Raw genomic sequence first — 20,315 nt, 5'->3', positions numbered from 1 at the left:
AGAGATCTGTCATGGAAGGGTTTGCTTAATATCTGCCTAATGATTTTCTCTTCCTTAATGCCCCTAGAATTAGTTGTACCTTGGTGAAGAATAACAAATGGAATGACCCCACCTCCCACCCATCCCTAAGGGAGTCCTGGGTCCTCAGCTTTATTGTTCAGCCAGTGGTCTTTGTGGGCCACACTGCAGGACCCCTCCTGCTGGGAACTCTCTGAAGCTTCCTGATTTCGCTCCTGTATAAACCTCCTCCCCCATCACAACCTTTGTCTCTTCCAGGGGAAAAAAATCTTTTTCACTTGAGCAAAATAAAAACTACCCAGTACTTGTTTCTGGTGTGTAATTATAAACTTCATTTGTACATTCTTCCTGGCTTTGATGCTTATCTTGAAGAGTTCAGTGAAAATAAATTGTTTTTATGAAAGCAGAGAAACCATTTGATAAACACACTGTCTCTGAAAATTGTTCCTGCAAAAGAGGTCATTCTTTCATTTTAAAAGAAATAGAATATATTTCAGAAAACAGGCAGGACAACAGTTTAGGATTTCTGTGAATACAGGAAATTTTTTTTTAAGGCAGGGTGTAAACACACTGAAAATTACACACCTCCTGATTGTGTTGAGTGTATTGGTTTTTAAAATGGCTTTATTGAAGAGCTACTTAGGTCACAAGCAAATGCTTGCTGCCCTTCATATTCCTGGGAATGAGTTCTCAGCTCAGTACTTTTTTGCTACAAGGGTTTTGGAGGGGCTACCTTTCCATAATTACTATATATCTGTCAGAACCTATGCGTATATCTATTCTTAGTAAAAGTAATAGCCAACTGGGAAAATGATTACTTTTCTAGAGCTATTCTTGCTTTAGAGACCAATATGGCCAAAATGGGCTGTAGTAATATGAATAATGTTAGAAGCAATCTCACGTGTGTAACTGAATGTATATTTATTATCATGTATGAAACGTTTGCTTATTTTCTTCCCAATTTTACTCATGTTTCTGAATTTTTTGACCTAAGTAAAAATATAAAAATACTTCACATTTCCAGGCCTGAAAAGTTTGGATTCACTGAAAACTGAAACTAAAAATGACAAAGTCTGAGATTTTTTTCACACTATAATTCCTGTGTGGAATTCTCTCCTGGTGATTGGTTTAAAATCCTGCACTGGAGACATGTAATGAGGACCCCAAGGTCAGAATGCTTCCTGTATGCCATGTGTACATTCACTATAGTGAGAGCCTTGGTGGGTTTGACTTTATTTTATCTGCATGTGATTTAGGCTGTGAATGTGAAGTGTTGACTTTCTGACAGGAAACCCTCTTAAATTTCATGGAGATGAGTTATACAGATACTAAGAATCCATGCTGGAGAGAAATGCGATGCTTTATGACATGAAGCCAAATTCAGATGTAAAACCAAATATAAGACATTTTACCAATATAATACATTTGCTGTTACTATGGGAATAAATGAGAAGAAACGTGAGTAGCTCTGGCTTTGTTAATTACCATTTGGAGCTGCTGTTAATTTGGCTACATTACATATTGCAAACAAGAATCATAATATTTGGATAGGACTTTTCATGACCAAAACTCAAGAAAAAATTAAATTGTTTATAATGTTCTACTAGTATTGTCATCTCCTCTGGGCAAGTAGAACACAGAGAGGTTAAATTACGGTCCACAGATCCTTAAAAGCTAGGGTCTCAGTAAGATCTCAGGTTATAAAACTCAGCAGGTTTAATTCAGTCCTCATGGAGATTTTCTTGCTTAATCTGGAGCCAGATAAAGTAAAGAAATAAAGTTTTCCAGTTCTGTCAAGATATAAAATAGTTTTCCAATTATGTAAAGTTTGTGTATTTTCCCCCATGTTTTAGAGATTTATGGATGATACCAACTATTCAATTAGAAACTTCAAGCTAGTAAGGCTGACAGTTTCAACCGAAATCATATAAAAACCCTATAGGAATTTTCTTATGCCCAGAACCCATATTTTGGCTGCATAACTGATTCTTGTGTTGCCCTTCTAAATAACTGTTAGCACTGTGCAGCACAAATTCAAAGCATGTTTAAGATTTGTTCTTGGAGAAGTTTCTTCAAATTCAAGGCTAACCTAGTACAAAGAAAACCTTTGTGGCATTTCAGAAACAAAACCACTGACAGCCTGAAAAAGGTGACACCCTTAAGATGACAAATAGCATGACAGTTACAATTGCATTAAATTCTTTAAAGCATCATTCTCAAATTTTTAATGGATGTGCTTCAAATCCACTGGAACCCTTACATTAGATGGTATTCTGAATGCAATGGGAAGTTTAATCAGATCAGCTCTAAATGAAACATAATTCCAGTCTCAATGTATACAAAGGATCTAAGCAGGGTGCAGATGGCTCTGCTACCCAACCTTTAGGTATTGTGTACTGTTATCCAGATCAGAGAAAGAGGTCTTGGATTCACTCTTCTCAAATCTTATCTTAACCAGGTTCCCTGGGAATGATATTCCAGTATTAAAATATGTCCTTTCTTCCATTAAAATATAACCTTTTTTCTTTTCTTCCTTCCCACTTGCCTTTGTAAATGAATATTTATTTATTGTAAATCACTTAAGTACTTCAAGTCCAAGGTTCCAAGGTTCTTTGGATACAGCAGTGATCCAGCTTGGCTCTTGAACAGTGTGTCCTGCTCCCTCCCTTAAGCTTTCTTTTACAAATACCGTGAATGTGCAGAGCCTGGCATTCCTAGCACTGTATATGAATTTGTTAGATTCTTCTCTTTTCTTTTTATTAGATTTCCTACTTTTAATATTAGCAGTAGATGGGTCATGACAGGGTTTCCAGGTGATTGAATGGGACAGGACATGTGTGAATGGGAATGTATGTGTGTGCATGCATGCACACGCATGTGTGAAGAGGTATATCAAGGTCCAGGTCCTAGTCTCCTTTGAGGATTTCTAGGGGGTGCCACTTTTGGGATCCTCTCTCATTGACAAGTACCTCAAACAGCTGCTGGCACAGAGTAGGCTCGCAAAAAACAGCTGCTGAGCACACAAAGACAGAGCAAGACCTTACAACTGGCAGTCTTCCCAAATGACTGTTTCTGTTTTCAGTAATTTTATTTCATTCTAAATGCTTCAACATACATATATCTTCACTCATAAGTTTCTTTTTTCCCTCTCTGTCATCAAGATGTACTCTCAGAACTTTCACTTAACCTCCTGAACCATCATCACAATAAATATTGACTGATGAATACTGTTTCCCTTTCAAAGGCATTTGCATCAGAACAGAGAGGGGGATTTTAAGAGAAAAAGACTTTTCCTAAATAGTGGCCAAACTGTTGTTTTGGATATGAGCGGGCATTCCTAGCTCCTGGGCGTCTACCAGAAGGTTCTCACTTTAGTTATTAAAAGGCTTCCCAACTCAGAGCAACTCATCAGCTCACATGCAATTCCCATTCTCACAGCTAGTGGGGCTTCCGCTGCGAATATTTGTATTCCTCATCCTCAAAGTCTGATTACAACTTCAGGTTTCGTCTCTTTGTAACTTTGATTATGCTCTCCTTCATCCTCTGTAATCAAGCTCAGATTGCTCCAGATGTACGACAGAAGGTGAGGAATGTGAGTGTGCAGAGAAAAACTCTGCTTCCCAGCCTTTTGGGCCTCCTTTGAACAACTGTCTGGGAAAAAAAGTAATTTCTTCTTTTGGTACCTCAGATCAGCAGGTTGCTCCTCTCCTGTGGCCAGATGCTGCACTACATACCCATTGTTAAATACTAATAGTCAAACTTAAAAGATGTTCTCTTGCGAGACAACAGGTGGCCACTGCAACTTCCAGCTCTGATTGGTGGAAAGGCCACAGGCGCCCAGTGGCCCAGAGAAAGGCCTCCACTTCTGTGTTTCAAGAACCTGCTCAATGGGGTGTTGTCCTGATAATATCTCAGCTCGCTGCCAATTTGTGCAACCCGCTGGGCCATTAGGGAGCGCCGCTGGGTTGTCAACGTTAAATGGAGACTCGGGAGAGGAGACCAAAGCATTTTCGGGAGGGGGGATTGGAGTCAACCCAGGGCCAATGTGAGCAATCGTTCCGTTCCTGAATACACATCGCTCTTTCATGCAGTCTCCAAACACGCGTTTCTGCTAAGAGAGGAACAAGTACACAGACTTTCACCTAATTGAAGTTTATTTTTTCTGCTTGGTTCCAGAGAGATAATATTGAATGAAGGTAGGTACACAGGTGTCACCAAGCAGGAGTGCCTACTTTGGAGAACGCAAGAAATGAAAAGAAAAAACTGATGCTCGTCTAAAAAAGTTCAGGCCCTGGGCCAGCCAAGTGTGATCAGGGGACGAAAGTGTTCGCGTCAGCTCAAGTATTTGCAAAATCTCCCTTCCGGTTAAAGTAGCTCCTAGATAACTAAACCGGGGAGGGGGCGCAAATCTCTCAGCCTTTCCCTGATGTTCTCATCTAGTATAAACTCTCTTGCCCTCGCCAAGGCTGAGGGCCAAACTCTAAATTAATCCAAAGCAATAAAAGCCGAGGAGAGAGAGAAAAAGATGAAGCTTAAAAAAAGAGAAATAAGGAGGGGGTGCGGGTGGTTGAGTGCAGTGCGAGGAAGTTAATCACCCAGAACCTTTTAGGAAAATAGGGACATTTTCTCTGAGAGAGCAGTGAATGATCCGCCTATATCCAGTTACTCAAATGCCATTCGAATACAAACAAGAGCCAAGAAAATACGAAGAGAACCGACACGAGGCTTAACCCGGGAAGCTTCAAGTCCGCCTACCTGTGAAAGGTCAGGCCCCGACACCCCTTCTGGAAAAGACCACAGGTGTACATGGGTCCCGCTCCCGGCTACCGGGTGGCACTGGTGCGGCTTAGCTGCTCGGTTAGGTGCCTCCAAGCAGGGGACACTCGTGGGGAAAGGCGGACTGGGGCAGACGGAACGGGGCACCCGTCCCACGAGGCAGGGCTGAGGGCAAGGAGAGGACACCCATGGAAGGAGGCGCACGGCGGCGGAGGCCGGCAGCAGGGGCCGGGGCCCGCGGGAAGCGGCGGTCGGAGAGGGGCTGGAGGGCCACACCGGGCGCGGGGCTGGGGCCGGCCAAAGCGGCCGAGGCAAGCCGGGGAGCGAGGGGCGCTCCGAGGCAGCGGGGACAAAGAGGACCGGAGAGGGAAGGGGGGCGAGATGGGAAGCAGAGGGGCCCGGAGAGGGGGAGGCCGAGGCCGAGGAGCAGCGCGGGGGACGGCGGGGCGGCGCGGGGCAGGGGCCGCGGCGGGGCGGGGTCGGTGCGCCCGGAGGCGGGCCGGGCCGGGGAGCGCACCGGCGGGGCGGGCGGCGCGCCAGCTGCCCGCGGTGGGAGGGGCGGAGCGGCGGCGGCGCGGGGAGGGGACCGGCGGGGGAGGCAGGAGGGGGAGAAAGAGGGGAGGGGCCGGGCCCCTTGTCTCCGCGGCTCCTCTGCTCAGTCCGCCCGGGGAGGAGGAGGAGGAGCGGGGCCAGCCGCCGCCGCCGTCGTCCCAGCCTCGCCCCGCGCACCTGAGCTCGCCGCGTCGCCCCGGGACCCCGCGCCGCGCCCCGCGCCCCGGGCGCCCTGCCCGCGCGCAGCGCTGCCTCGGTGCCCCTGCGGGGCGCGTCCCCCGGGCCGCCTCCCGCTCTCCCGCGGCTCGCGTGGCCGCGCCTTTGTGTGCGGCGGTCGCGGCTCCCGGGCTCCTCTGCTCGGGTCGCGGCGCCCCTCCAGCCCCGAGTCGCTCGCGCCGCCCGCGGGCAACCCTGGCCGGGCGCCCCCGACGGTGGATCTAGCGGCTTCGAGGAGGCGGGCACCCGCCCCGGCGAGCCCCAGCCCCGGCCCCCCGGCCCCGGGCCCGGCTCCGGCATGGATGTGAGGTTCTACCCCGCGGCGGCCGGGGACCCCGCCGGCCTGGACTTCGCACAGTGCCTGGGGTACTACGGCTACAGCAAGGTGACCGGGCCGGGCCGGGGCTGGGGGCGGCGGGGCGGGGGCCACCTCCCCATCCTGGGCGCTCCCCGCGCCCCAGCTACCCGCGCGCTGCACTTTACTCTCCCCTCTCCACTCCTTCCCCTTTGCTCCTTCGTGTCTGTGCAACTCTTTGGCTCTACTCTTTTTGCCCTCTTTGCACCCCCTTTTTTGTGCCTTGCAGGCGCTCCTATCTCTCCCCACTCTCTCCACCCCCTAGCCCGGTCGACTCTGCTTTGCTGCCCCAAAGAAGCGAAGAGCAGCCTAAGGACTGAAAGAGGGGACTCCCGTGTGGTTCTTTGTTGTTGTTAGTAGTAAACACAATCGCAGCCCCCCTGAGTTTGTGGGGGCGACGCAGGAGTCCCTGGTCTTATGGTGCGATGACCTCGCCGCCCCCTCCCGGTGCATCTTGCCTCCCCCACTCATTAGAGACCTGGACCCGGGGACCGCTTAGGGAAGGAAAGCAACAAACTTTTGAGCGTGCCCTAGATTGTGGGGGAGGAGGGGGGCGCGAAGGGGTGGGATCCCCGCAGGTGGCCTTTGGTGCCCTCTTGCTGGGGCGCTTTGGACCAAGGGACAGAGATGCCTGCCCCTCCTTAGTTAGCGCAAGGGACTTACCATCTTTCATTTTGGGGGTAGGGGGGAGTTGGAGTTTCGGGGAGATCAGGGTTAGAGACCTCCACACCACGCCCTGGGTCACCTCTCCCACCTCCCCCTGCGCCAACTTCGAGGACCGAGCGTTTTAGGTGGGCAAAGGTGGATCTCAGAAGGGCAGCTGGCGCTGCTCCGAGCTGCGAGTCCGTACCGGAGCTGCAGTCCATGGGCCGGGGCGGCCGGACTCCCGTTCTCTATCCTTCCTGAAGCCCCAGGGCCAAGGTTTGGAGCAAACATCGTCTCGAGGGCGATATTCAGAGAAAGAGCTGTTCTCTGGATGGCCTGTGCCTTTTGAATGTGGTTTTTCTTTCTCCTTCTCCCTGCTCCTCCCTCCGCCCCCCTTTTTCTTTCAAATTGTAGTTTGTTTATGATTGCTTGGATAACAGAGGAGGAAATAAGGAGACTGCCGAAAGAAAGGTGCTATACAAAACTAATGAATAAATAACAGGAAGGGGAGGAATTGTGTCTAGAGAGGAACAGTTCGCTGTGCCCCGTGGCTGATAGAGGCTGGTGTTCCTGTCTATTTGTTTATACTTCGTTTCAACTCCAGGGCTGAAGTTTGTAAAAGACCATTAGGGTCTCTCTTCCTCACGCCCGTGTCATCATCGCCCAGCTCTGCGCCTGGCACAGAGGGGCCTCCCTTCTAGTACAGAAGGAGGGTACATGATACAATGTGTTTGGACCCTTTGGTGGTGGTGGGCGTTCATGCTCGCAAAATTCCAAGAGTGATACATTAAGCATTGAAAGAGAAGCGCGAAAAGGCTTGTCTCTGTAGCCAGAGTTAAGGTTTCGTTCCTGTCCTCTGATTTTGGATTTACTCAGATTATTAAATGCCTTAAGAAAGTCCCCCTTGTATGCTTAGTTAGGGACTTAGGCAGCCTAATTAAGTATGTAGTGTTTCTGAGAATCCACCTAATTGTTCCAGGGGAGTATTATTTATCTCCTAACAACTTAGCCTGTGTGTGCAAGCCTTGTATAACTGGGCAAGCTTTTATTTTTGGAAGCCATTACCTTGCCTAATGTAACTACTTTTTTCTCTGATTTAAGATCTGCAACCCTCGAATGACACCAAAATAGAAACCTTTTGTACTAATCCAGTCACTGCAATGCGTGGCAAATCTCTCTGTTCACTAGGATCCCAAGGGTACTTCAAGAGACCAGAGGAAATTGTGGGTGTTTTGTGTGTGTGTCTTTTTATTTTTTGAGAAAGCCTATTTTGACTCCATTTAAACTCAGAACATTCATTTTATGGAGGGTATAGAAAGCTTGAAAACAAGACATTTATTGAGATGCTTATTCAACTTCAGGAGTTGGTTTGCTGTCATATTTTCTTAATGCAGCTATTTGCCCGAAATAACTTGGTTTCTTTGTAATTCAGCAATTTGGTCATCATAAATGCTGTGTGTATCCAAATTATGAAAGTTATGAAAGTCAGACACAGTGCCTAATATTTGGTAGAAGTTAAATTTTAAGGGATGTTTGCATTTAATTCTTTGCAGATAAAAGGACAGTAATCTTTAAGTTGACCCCCAATGCTATAATTTCCTCCTCTTAATTTCAGAAGTGAAAAACCGAATTTTATTCCCTGTAATTTTTCTTTACAGGGAGAATGTAGTAGTAGAGGAAGTATTAACTTTCTGGGTATAAAACAGCAAGTGCTAATTAAAGGTTTATGGCATTTTGTTTCATAGCTAACTTGTGTGTCTGAAGAGGTTCTCTTCAGTATAGATTTATACTGAAAAAGTAAAAACTGGCAGGCAAAGACATGCATTTATTTTATTCGAAAATACCTGTAACTATTAATCTCTTAAGACCTAACTTCTGATGACATGTATTATTTTTCTGGATGGGAAATGATGGATTTCAAAGAAAGTATGTTTCTGCCCTTCCGTGTTTCAACGACCATCTGGGAAAGTTTAAAAGAAATACAGAACCCTCTGCTCCAGGCTTAACAAGTGAAAAGTTAGCACTTATCTTTAAACTAGTTTACAAACCATGAATAATAGGGTTTCATTCATTTCTCCCTTTAACAAATGACCAGAGTCCTTTGTATAAATTATATGCCTGTGTATTATCTTTACATTCTGTGACTTTGGGGATCTTTCTTAAATGCTCATGAAAGTGTACTCTATCTATGGAGAATGGGTGAGTTTTGAGGGTTCAAAAGTCATTGCAAGTAGGAGAATAACTTCAAATAAAATATGGCTAGGATCATTAAAATCAGTTAATAATTCATGAACCAGCCACTGATGTATAAACTTATAGTCATCTCTATTTTCTAAGGGCTAATTTCCATTTTAATTCCAAGTGGAAAATCTACTATTTGAACATTGCTTTTTCAGATGTGGCTACCAAATTAAAACCTATTTTTTTTTTAAAGAAAAAAAAGGGTTTATGTTTTTCAAGTGACTTAGTGACCCTTTGTTTATATGTTTGGAATTTTTCTTTCCCCAGGTTCCATTTGTCTTTTAAGCTGTTAGAAAATAATACACAAGCTATCAATTGGCATGAAGTTGTCAGAAGTCTGATACCCCAACATAAACTCTAGTATTTAATATCAGTGTAGGAAGGAGAAATCACAGTGGGTTAAGAATGAACTTGAACTAAACTCTAGTTTCTAGTTTTTTTTCTTATATTTTTAGGGTATTTTTACCCCCCCCCTTTCAAAATATGACTAGTGACTTCTTACCCTATGTAGAATAGTCCTATGTTGCTTTTACTCATTCCCAAACCTTGCTTTCTAATTATTATACATGTTATTGATCACTCTCAACATGTGTGAAAGCTTTCATTCTAACTTATTGGGCCTCTGCCATGGTTAGCTTGAAGAGTAAGAGGTCCTGAGGGCCGTTTTGTCATTTGTCTCTCTTATTGGAGACTGTGGTTTAAATTGAGAGCCGCAAGAGAGGGATTTGACTGAAACTCTTCTGCAGTTGAAACCTTGTACCAGTATGAGAACTAAGGAATTTATTTCTAGGGTGTGGCATATTGCGGGTGTTGACTTTTGAGAACAGGTTGAGAGATTTACACGTCAGGTCTTCAGACAAGTTGTTGAAACTATACATTGTGAAAGATAAAAAAGATTTTTCTAAGGACCTGAAACCAGGCATCATAAACTCAGAATGTTTAGGGACAGCCTTTTAAGCTACATGAAGATAAGGTTTCTGGTCAAGGGGAGAATGTTTCCCACTGAAAGGGGTAGCCTTGCTCTGAATTAGTACCTTGTTGCCTTGCCAACATTTGGGCCTAATATCTCCACATTTTGCAATTATTTTTTCAAGAGAATGATAATCTGGGTTTTCATGTGAAATGTCCTGAATTTTAAATGTTGGCAGCAAATTATCAAATTAACAAACACTTACATAATAATTTTATGGGATCCTCAAAATATGCTTGTGTGCTTCCTCTTTGCATTTTTTGTATTAGACAAACTCATATGCAGGTGAAGATTCAAAATCATTTTTAAATAAGTCACTTACTGTTTGTATTCAACTATGTGGACAGTTCCACTCCTTTGCCCAACTGGTGTACACAATATTGCTGAGTGTACGGAGGAACTAGAATCTAACCACTTTCAGTGTAGTTCTCATCTGATAATTTGTATTCTGTCATTTATTAGTTTTATGGGTTAAAGTCAGTGGAATTGTCCTAGATTGGGGTTGGCAAACTGCAGCCCATGGGTCACATCTGGTGTTCTTCCTATTCTTGAATGGTCTGTGCATTAAGAATGGTTTTTACGTTTTTAAATAGTTGAGAGAAATCAAAAGAATAGTACTTCAAAACTGTGACGATTACTACATGAAGTTCCTATTTGTGTCCATAAAGTTTTATTGGAACACGGCCCCTCTCATTTGTTTACATGTTTTCTACAGCTGCTTTCATGCTACTATAGCAGAGTTGAGTAGTTGTTGCAGAGACTATATGGCTTGCAAAGCCTAAAGCAAATCATCAGACCATTTGATGGTGCCATGATCTTCCTTTGTTCCAAGGCTGGGCAGTAGCAAGAAAACCTACTTAACAAGATAGAATAACTGGAGAGATGATTATCTCAGAGTTTACAAAAATGCTTCCAGAGCAGTGGGTTTTCAGCCCTGCTTTAGCTGTGGTCAGGTGGGAGGAGGCTTCTAAAACATACTCAAGCTCAGCCTTACCCTAGAGCAGTTCAATAAGAATCATTGTGGGTGGAACCCAGAAAACAAGAGCTCCCAGGTTATTTCAATGTGCAGTCATGGTTAAAGACTTTGTTTTAGTCTGAGGATCCTGCGGTGGAGTGAGCAACATTGAGGGGCAGTAGAACTGGGTGGGCAAAGAAGTTTGTGATTGCTATAAAGTAGACAAGCCTTACAGTAAGTAGATTGGTTGGTTCCAGGTTGGCATTCAGAACCTTTTTAAGACCTCGGCAGGTCCTAAGCACTATTGATCTGGGCTCCCCACCACATAATATCAGATTTTAAAATGGATCCATATCCTGTATTTAATGTAATCTGATATACCATATCTGCGTTTATGTTGATCAGTTGACTTATGTTTACATTTTGTAGGCATTAAATAAGCATCTATTAGTTTTAATTTTGAAGTGTGTGTGTGTGTGTGTGTGTGTGTGTGTGTGTGTGTGTGTGTGTGTGTATGTGTGTTGTATGGCCAGTTAATTTTTTTTCCCACATGTTAAACATTTTTGTAAGCCCATGAGAAGCTTGGATGGTTTAATCATGTCTTCAAGGACCCTCTTCTTTTTTATTCTGCCATCCTTGGAGTTTCAGCGGTCTCCTAATGGTCACAACTTTGCTGCTGTAGCTCTAGGCATCACAACTTCACATGAGAGCATACAAAACAGGAAGTAAGGTAGTGGTGGGGTAGAAATGATAGCAAAAGAGCACTTTCTCCATCTGTACTTCTCTTAGAGAGAAGAAATGGCTTGCTTGGAAATAGTCCCATTAGATTCCTTTATCTTATTCATCAGAAATGACTCACATGCCCACCCTAGGCCAGTCATTGACAAAGAAGATGGAGATCGCTATGATGAGTTTAGACCAATCCCATGTCATCCCTCAGGGCTGGACACAATGTCATGTGAACGTAATTGAGCATAATTGATAGTATGCTCTGTTAGCAAGAAAGAAGCTGCTAGAAAGGCCATGATGCCTACTACTGAACACATTTGAAGAATTTTGAGTGGTCCAGGGTGTGGTTGTAGGTGTACCTTGTGAAGATGCATCTGACCTGTTGAGTAGGTTAGTGTAGGACCAGGAGGATGCCACTGCCCAGTCATGATAAAGATGTGAGAGGGATTTGAACTAAGGAGATGTGAATAAAGATGTGATGCAGAGATGGACACAGAGTAGAGCATCTCTGTAACTTAGGGAGAAAGTGGAGGCAGAGATGACTCAGGATGTTTGAGCTCAGGGCCTGGACAAACTGTAGGACCTTGAACAGAAGCAGAGAGGTTAGAGGCGAAGCTTGTTTAGAAGGAAAGATAGAGCTGCTATTGGATATTTTAGTGGAATATTCCCAGAGACATCAGGTAGGCACCATTTACATTATTGCACTGGAACTCAAGAGAGAGCTCAAGACTGAAAAACCAAAGTTGGAGTCTCCCTGTGTGTGGCCAAGCAATGGAGATGGAAGTGACTCTCTAAGAGTGGGGAGACAGGAGTTACAAGGACACATCCTTGGTCTTGAGAGGTGGTTGGTGGTGTGTTTGCTAACTCAGCTTCCCAGTTAGTAAGGCACTATTTACTGAAGTAATGTGAGGGACTCAGAAAATTTGAAAATCTTACTGTACCATTAAAACAATGGTCTAAAAAATGTGTGTTTGTAAATTATATATCCTTTTTATCTTAATAGTTGTTTGGAAAGAAACATTCTTAAATGGTTGTTATTAAGAGGCAATGTTGCAAAATTTGCAATAAAATCATTTAAAATCATATCAGCCATTTGCGAATTAAAGCATTTCATGTTTTTTCCTTTATGTAAGATGTGCAATTTCAAATTGGATTTTTGTGGCATGTTAATGATGTCATAAGTATCTTGGAGAATCTGTTTTGAGTGTGGTTAATAAGGAAGGACAGGATTTTTGCTAAGTAAGTATGCTTACAAATGCAATGTTTTTTGAAGGTGGATTAAGCTCTTTTTTTAAAAAAAGCAAACCCTGGTTAAAATATAAGTAACAGAGGCTTTTATTCAAGGTCTGCATGAGCTTCTGACAGGTTTTATCTTCTCCCTTTGTAGTAGATCATTTTATTTTCTTTGTTTCCTTGGTTTGTGTCCTTAATCCTTTCCTCAGGGAGGCCATATTCTCTTAAATATGTTCCATGCTTGTGTAAAAAAAACACACACCAGCCATTGAAAAATGGCCCTTCTTGTATAACTAACATTCTGTCTTTAATCTTAATTTAATTTTACTTTGTTTATGAAAGAATAATTTGAGTGCCATGATAATCCATAAGTTAAACAAACTGGCCAGTGTCAAGAAGTATTTGGATTTCACACTAAATACATATTTGAATGTTATAGACTCATTCTTTTGGAGGAGAGAGATTTTGAGCTGGGCCTTTCTGTTCCAAATGTTGCAAGTTTAATGTGCCCTTTTCTGCATTAATGGAACTGTCTATATAGAAGAATTATATTAAATATGGTGATAGAATGAGTTTTAAAATATTTTTAATTGATGTAGAATAAGGAAGTGTACTTACTGTATTGTAAAAATTTCTAGCAATTTCTGTAGCTACTTCATAATGAGCAAGGAGTTTTGATGTAGAATAATAAACGTTTTACACTTTCTTTTTAAAGTCTCCAGGTATAGGAAGTAGAAGTCCCAAATGCTGACCTGCCTAGAAAATGTTTATGAAATATGTATGATTGATTGGAAGTTGATTTTCTTGAAAAAAGGATGAGTTAAATCTAGAAATACTGAACACTTTAAACACCTACTCAGTTGATGTGTTCTGCCACTCCTTTATGCCTCTGACTCTGATGAGAAACTCAATTCTTACTATATTTGGCTTTTACAAAAATTCTAATAAAAATGTTTAGTGGAGAAGTGGTTGAAAGTGTTGCATTTGTGAAAATTCCATTGATATCAAATGGGAAAAAGTCCTCAAACTGAATTAAATAGGAAATTAGTTGTAAGTTTTGTTTCTGGCATAGCTGGATCCAGAGTTTCAAGGGATGTTATCAATATTAGTTAACTAATATCCTATATTAGTTCTGCTTTCATCTGTTTGGCTGCTTTATCCATCAGGCTATGCTCAGGTGGGGAGATGTGCCATAGCAGCTCTGAATCACATCCCCAGAGCTCAGTCTCCTCAGGACAGAGAGATTCTTTTTTCCCACTTGTTTCAGCAGCTTCTCTGGGTTGAGTCTCATTGGACAGACTTGGGTCATATGCCCAAGCCCAATAGTCACATACCCATTCAGGAGTCGGGTTCTTACTGTTATCCTATGGAAACCACATGGGCTAAGAATCGGGAACAGAGCAGTTCCTAAGAGGAAAAGCAAAGTGCTAATGTCACAATGAGGGAAAGTGGGGTAGGGAAAAAAAACCCCACTTACCTGCAAAATGAAGTGAAGCTTGATAATTTGGAAGATTTATGAGGAATTGAGTTGTCCATGCTTATTATTATTCTTTGTGGAAATCAGAAATGGCCTGTGCTTATTTAATGCAGATATAATAATTATTATTTATTAAGTGCCTATTAAGAATGCACTCCTTTATGGACACCAGAAATAATGGTACTTATTTAATGCAGATACGGTGATTATTATTTATTAAGTACTTATAAGGAATGCACTTCTTACTAGGGGCTGACATTAAATGTGGTCTGCCTTCACGAAATCGCTAGCTTGGTAGGGGAGCAGGTGTGTACACGTGAGTGTTCATAAAATACGCATTTGTGTCAGTATGTGTAGGTAAGGGAGACGTTTAGGCTGAAGCCAGTGATTGGTGAACGTGAAAGTGCTCCAGGCACAGACTGGATGAGGGGAAGATCTCTGTCAGGTGCTGTGGTCAGAGCTCATGGAGGCCATCAGGCTTGGAATGGACACATAGGAAAAAATGGGATTTCAGAGAAGAGAGAGTAGGACAAGGAATTCCTGGCAGGGCTTTCTGCATGAGTGTAACTCTGTAGCAAAGGTCCCATTAAAGGGACAATTACAGAGATGAGTTTGCATCTGTGGAGAAGTTCCCTGTGGTGGGAGATGTGTTGGTTGAGACACAGTTGTGGGGGCACTAGAACGTCTGGTGAGAGACCTGAGGTTTTATTTAATTAGTGCTAGTCGAGTAAAGTATGTGTGTAAGTATAAGTGTATAGGTGCATTTGCATGTGCATAAGTACATGTATTTACATATGTGTATGTGTGTGTGCACGTCTGTGGAGGGGTGTGAGTGTGTGTATGTAGAGGATGACAGGTTGAGTGAGGTGGCTAATAGAGCAGCTCTTTTCAAGACAGTACCTGAAAATGTTTAAGGAAGAGATGAAAGAGGCACAAAGAGTGAGGGACAGAATGACGGGATGATGGATAAGGTGGTTGGTTGGTATTGGAATGAAGGTGGTAGATAAAGGGGAGTAGTGTTGACATGAAAGCATGTCAGCCTTTCTTAGAGATGAAACAGGGCAGAAAGAGAAGATGGTTAAAGATTGAGATATACAGTCCAATGGAAAAGATATGAGGGGACAGAGAGAGGAGAGGAGAGGAGGGAGAGAGGGAGGGAGATGAGAATGAGTATGAATGGGTCTGAGGTGGACGGACGAGCCCAACATCTACCCCTGCCTATTTCTACCTCATTTTGTACTGTGGCTGCCTCCCCCTTTGTGTGTCTTATACCACACCAGCCTTTTCCACTGGTTACCTTTGTCTGGAGCCCTCTCTTCCAAAGATCTTTTTCTCAGCATCAGTTCTCAGCTCAAGCGTCACCCTCCAGTGGAACCTGACCATTTAAAAATATCTAAATATCTGACATACCCTGTCCCCCATTCCTCCAGTCACTATCTCCCTACCCTCTGTATTTATTCCTAGCATGTATCCTATCCCTCTTTGAATTTTTTGTTTATTCATTTGTTTCTTGTTTATCTCTTTGTACTAGAATGCAAGCTTCATGAAGGTGGGGACTTTTGATGCCCATTGTATGCCAACATCTGCTTGGCACATAACAGAACATGTGATAAGGAGTGAACTAGGGATAATAAAAATATTGTTGAGCAGAAGGTCTTGCTGTAGTTTAATTTTTGAATAAACATATGTTGGAACTCTCTGTGCCAGATACTTCTAGGCAATGGGAATGCAATGGAAAAGAGTCTGTTCTCCTATTACCAAAGAGCTTGCCTATGGTTGTAATGAGCTCTGTTAGAAGTTTTTAAGCATAAATTTTATTTTAAATATCCTCTATCAGTATTTCATGTTTCCACAGGAATGGAGAAATGGATGGTCAGGAGAGTTGGTGGTAGATCTTGCCTGGGAATAGTAGAAGAACAGGGATTGAGGGAAACGAGTGAAGGAGTTGAAATGACTGTTCTTAATCCAAGTATTCAGGCTGGTAAAGAAATTGGTCAAGGAAAGGGAGACTTTGATATAGGCAAAGAAGGCTGTGTTAGCTAGGGTTCACCTGCAAGTAACACAAAAAAATAACTCGAGTAGCAATGGCTTAAATGAAGTCTGGAGGTAAGTAATCCAAGGCTGTTATGGGGACTTTATATAGACGTCTGGGAGCCAGGCTACCTGCAGCTTTCATGTGACTTGTCTGCATGATTCAGGGCAGAGCTCCAGTCATCATCCATGGTCCAGCCAGGAGGAAGGTGGTCAAGGGAAGAGGGTGGTTTCCAGAAGCTGCCACAGGACACTTGCTTATTTCTCAGTGGCCAGAACTGAGACCCATGGCCACTCCTGTGACTACAAGGTACCCAGGAAATGCAGTCAATTCCTGTGGTAGAAGGGGTGAGTAGATGGACAGAGACCACAAGTAATTTAGAAGGTGTGTGTGAGTGACTGATGGGTGAGATCCAAGAAACTATTTGGGTATCTTCATCTTTTGATTTTATGTACAAACTATAGCATTATAGTTTGATAACTTCATTTAGTGTTTTCATTTTCATTCGCTCCTTAGAGGGTCCTCTTTTGGTGACATGCTGTGATAAGGTGTCTTTTCAGTCCTTTTTTTCAGTGTTGGGGTTTTATTTGGGGCATTTAAAATACCCAATGATTTATGCTTTTCTTTGTAGGAACTATAAATCCCTATGTCCTAATTTTAATTGACTACCTATATTTTAGGCCCCAATTTTTTTTCTTTTCAAAATACTTCTTGAACTTATATGCTGTCATTTCTCAAGTCCTAACTGTTGGTAATAAAGTTTGGAGCACAAGTCAATCTTCACTCAACGTTTTTTGAGCTAGATTTTTTTAAACTGATGCTTTTCCTTTTTGATCAAACCCAGCCTGACTGAATCCTTATATCCCTGTGTCTACTGAATCCTCTTTCCCAGAAACCTACCCTTTGTGCCCCTTTTCCTCACTTAATCCACTGGCCCATTTTGTTAACTCTTGACTCTTAAAAATATTATTGAAGTATAGAAATACAATGTTATGTTAGCTTCAGGTGTATAATATAATGATTCAACAATTATATACATCACAAAATGCTCACCATGGTAAGTGCAGTTACAATCCATCAGTCACCAAAACCCTTGATTCTTTATGCAGCCTCTACTCAGAAGACAAATGTCAGCTGTCCTGGGTACCACCCAGCCTTCTCTGTCCCCTTTCCTGTTGCTGTATTTGTTGTGTCAGCCTTCAGGCAGTCTCATTTCTCAGCTTTAAAGAGATAACTGAAAGTGGTGTCCATTTTCCTTACTGAAAATGAATGCTGTTCGAGTATGTGTGGGTCCTTGCTACATAATCGTTTTGTTCATCTTCTTCTTCTCTTGGGCATTCTCCACAATGGGTAGCCCAATCTTTGCCAGTCTTTTCAAATTCCCTTCCCACATTCTTAGAAGGGAACTCTGATCTTTCCCTTTTTAAAGAATGTTGGTAGTATCTGCTATGAATCACTCATTTGCTGTGTTCACTTGTCTAGGAACTGGGTCTCTTCCCCAGATCAAGGTGAAAGCAGTTCTCTTCTGTGGGATCCTTCCAACCATGGTGTCGTCTTCTGACTACTGAATATTCTTGGTCCTAGAGGCAGCTCCCCACTTTCCTGTGTTGTTCTTCCTTTCTGCTTACAATGTGCCTGGATGTCCTCTGACCTCCACTGCAGATTTTCCATTCTTTAGTTTGAGTGCTCACTTTACTTGTGACAAATTTTTGCTATAATTCCATCCACATTATGTTACACTTCATATTTTGTTTAACTTAATTTTTTCTTCTTAGAGTAATGTGAAATTAAGACTACCACAAATGAAAAACCCTATCACTTTCCATACAGAGAAGAAACTCCTAAAAAACCCAAAGGGAGTAAATAGTACTGTTGATCTTACTGGAGACCTTGCTTTGCCTAAGGCTCTGCTCTCTGTTTATTGAAAAGGGAAATTTGCGAATGTGGGGGAGGTGTTGAGGAAGTGTTAGCTCCAAACTGAGACTTTGTCTTTGATTTTATCTGGGGGCTTGAAAAGGAATTCAAAACAGAATGACTTTCTCAAAATGTGATTAAATGCTTCTTCTTCCTTGTCTCTGTACCTCTTAAAGCATTGCTTCTCAAACTAGCCCGCTGGGGATTGGATAGAATGCAGATCGGCAGGTCTGGGCTGGGCCTGAGAGTTGGCATTGCTAACACATTCCCTGGAGATGTTGATGATCTTAGTTGTCAGACACCCTTGTAGTTGTGGAGTCCTGGAGAAAGGATCATCCCATTTACACTTTTGCCTGACTTTTGGACCCCCTCTCTAACAAGTCCTGAAATAAATCTTTAGGGTTCCATGTCTTTCCCACCCAGGCCCTCCTTAACACCCTGTAGTCTACTTTTTTTCCTTGCTATCTTATTGAAATTATCTTTCTGCTTTTCTCCAGTGAGCTCTGCCTTGCCAGATCAGACTTCCTTCATTCATGCAAGAATGTGGAGTGCCTACTTTAGGCCAGGTACTGTTCTAAGGTCCTGGGGTTTTTCCTGATGACTCCTTAAAAATCTCCTATCCCTACTCCATCCATCTCCTCTAGGCCCCATGTCCCTATTGTATATTTGGAGGCTTCTGATGGATTTTGCTCTGTCACCTTGTCTGCTGTTTTCCCTCATCTTCCCAGGCATTGGGAATATCCTCCCAAAGCTTGACTTCTTGCTTGTTTGCCTCTGTATGTTTTACACTTTGCATGTGGATCTTATTTTCTGCCTTTCATTGTTCCTGTCTGATGTTGTTTGTATCAGCTACCTATTATTGTGTGATAAATTAAACTTTGTGACTTAAAACAAAAAACATGTTTTGCTCATGATTGTGCAAGTCAGCAACTTAGGCTGGTTCCCATATGTGTTTGCAGCCAACCACGGGTTTGACTTTGCCTCTGGAGGTTGGGTAGCTTCAGCTGGGGCCCCTCATTTCTCTGCATCTAGTCTCTTGCCTCTGGCAGGCTGAGAGCCCTTGGTGGTGGTGGGGCAGCATTCTGAGAAGTGCAAAAGCCTTTGAGCCCAGCTCAGAAATGTCATTCTGTTCTTACTACCACATTCTGCTGCCTCTAGAAAGTCACAAGGCCAACCCAGATTCAAGGGGAGAGGAAATAGATGCCATTTCTTGAGGGACAGAGCTGAAAAATCACATTGTAAAAGGGTGTGGATACAGGGAGGTGAGAAGAATTGTGGTCCTTTTTGCAATCTACTCCCAGGCCTCAACTCTTCATCTCTAGCTTGATTCTATATTTCTCGCAGCCCACTATAGGATAGTACCACTGCCGTTTGCCATCAGTTCAAGTCCAACATAAGCCATATGACAATCTGCATCACTTCCACTCCCAAGACTCCCATTCAAGTTTTCAACATTTTTCTCAGTGCTTCCATCTTTTCTAGGTTAAAAAAAAAATGGTTTTGATTACTTGGCTTCTTTTGTTTTTTTTCAGTGCAACGGGGCTTCATATCGTCTTTACTTTTCCTTCTAATGATCTCTTTGCTTCTGTCTTCTTTCTCTCCACTGACAATATCCTAGCTTAGGCCTCTGCTCTATCCACAGGTTCGTGACTGACTCTCTATACTCTAAATTTCTCTCACCTCCAGTCAAATCTATGTTCCGCTTTTGGTTTAATCTTCAAAAGGGTATCAGTCTAAGCTCTCATTCTCCTTCTAAAAACACTTCCAATGGCTTTTCTTATAGCAGTGCTTTCTTATACTTGCCACTTTCGTTTTGGCCATATCTACATGACTAGTATTATTATTTATTTGAATTTTTTTAATATTGACTCACTTATCAATTTATATTGGTATTGCATATGGCAACTTTGTATTGCTCATAATATAAAAATTATCCATACCATACATGCATAACTACTAAAATCTTAAAAATTTATTTATATACCAATTAAATTAATCAAGTATGCCTAAGAGATATTGGGAGAATTGGTCTACAGAATGTTCTCAACATTGCTATATCCTCAGTGACATTGAAGACCCTCCAAGTCTAGTGTCAATGTTACCACATTAAGGAAAACAAAATTCATTAGCATAAAGCTGGTGAATTTTCTTAAAGATTAGAGTTGTGCTCAGGATCATTGTAGCAGTTATAGATCAGCTCCA

The 20,315-nt window shown here is 42.7% G+C and overlaps 1 protein-coding gene across 2 annotated transcripts in view; it reads left to right on the top strand.

Annotated features, from left to right (window-relative positions):
• Positions 1-5,418: 5,418 nt before the first annotated feature.
• The window catches only part of TOX3 (TOX high mobility group box family member 3), a 99,600-nt gene continuing 84,703 nt past the window's right edge, over positions 5,419-20,315 (top strand). Inside the window, exon 1 of one of the 2 annotated variants that reach the window (XM_037001479.2) lies at positions 5,419-5,947. In XM_037001479.2, the coding sequence (XP_036857374.2) occupies positions 5,861-5,947 (87 nt within the window). In that variant the 5' untranslated portion in view covers positions 5,419-5,860. The remainder of the gene's footprint in view (positions 5,948-20,315) is intronic. The other variant, XM_037001478.2, reaches the window with a different exon arrangement.

The sequence above is a fragment of the Manis javanica genome, chromosome 17 (genome assembly GCF_040802235.1).
Source record: "Manis javanica isolate MJ-LG chromosome 17, MJ_LKY, whole genome shotgun sequence".
In the NCBI taxonomy this organism is placed as follows: domain Eukaryota; kingdom Metazoa; phylum Chordata; class Mammalia; order Pholidota; family Manidae; genus Manis; species Manis javanica.
Note: the sequence above shows the minus strand (reverse complement) of the source record. Positions and strands in the feature narration are given on the sequence as shown.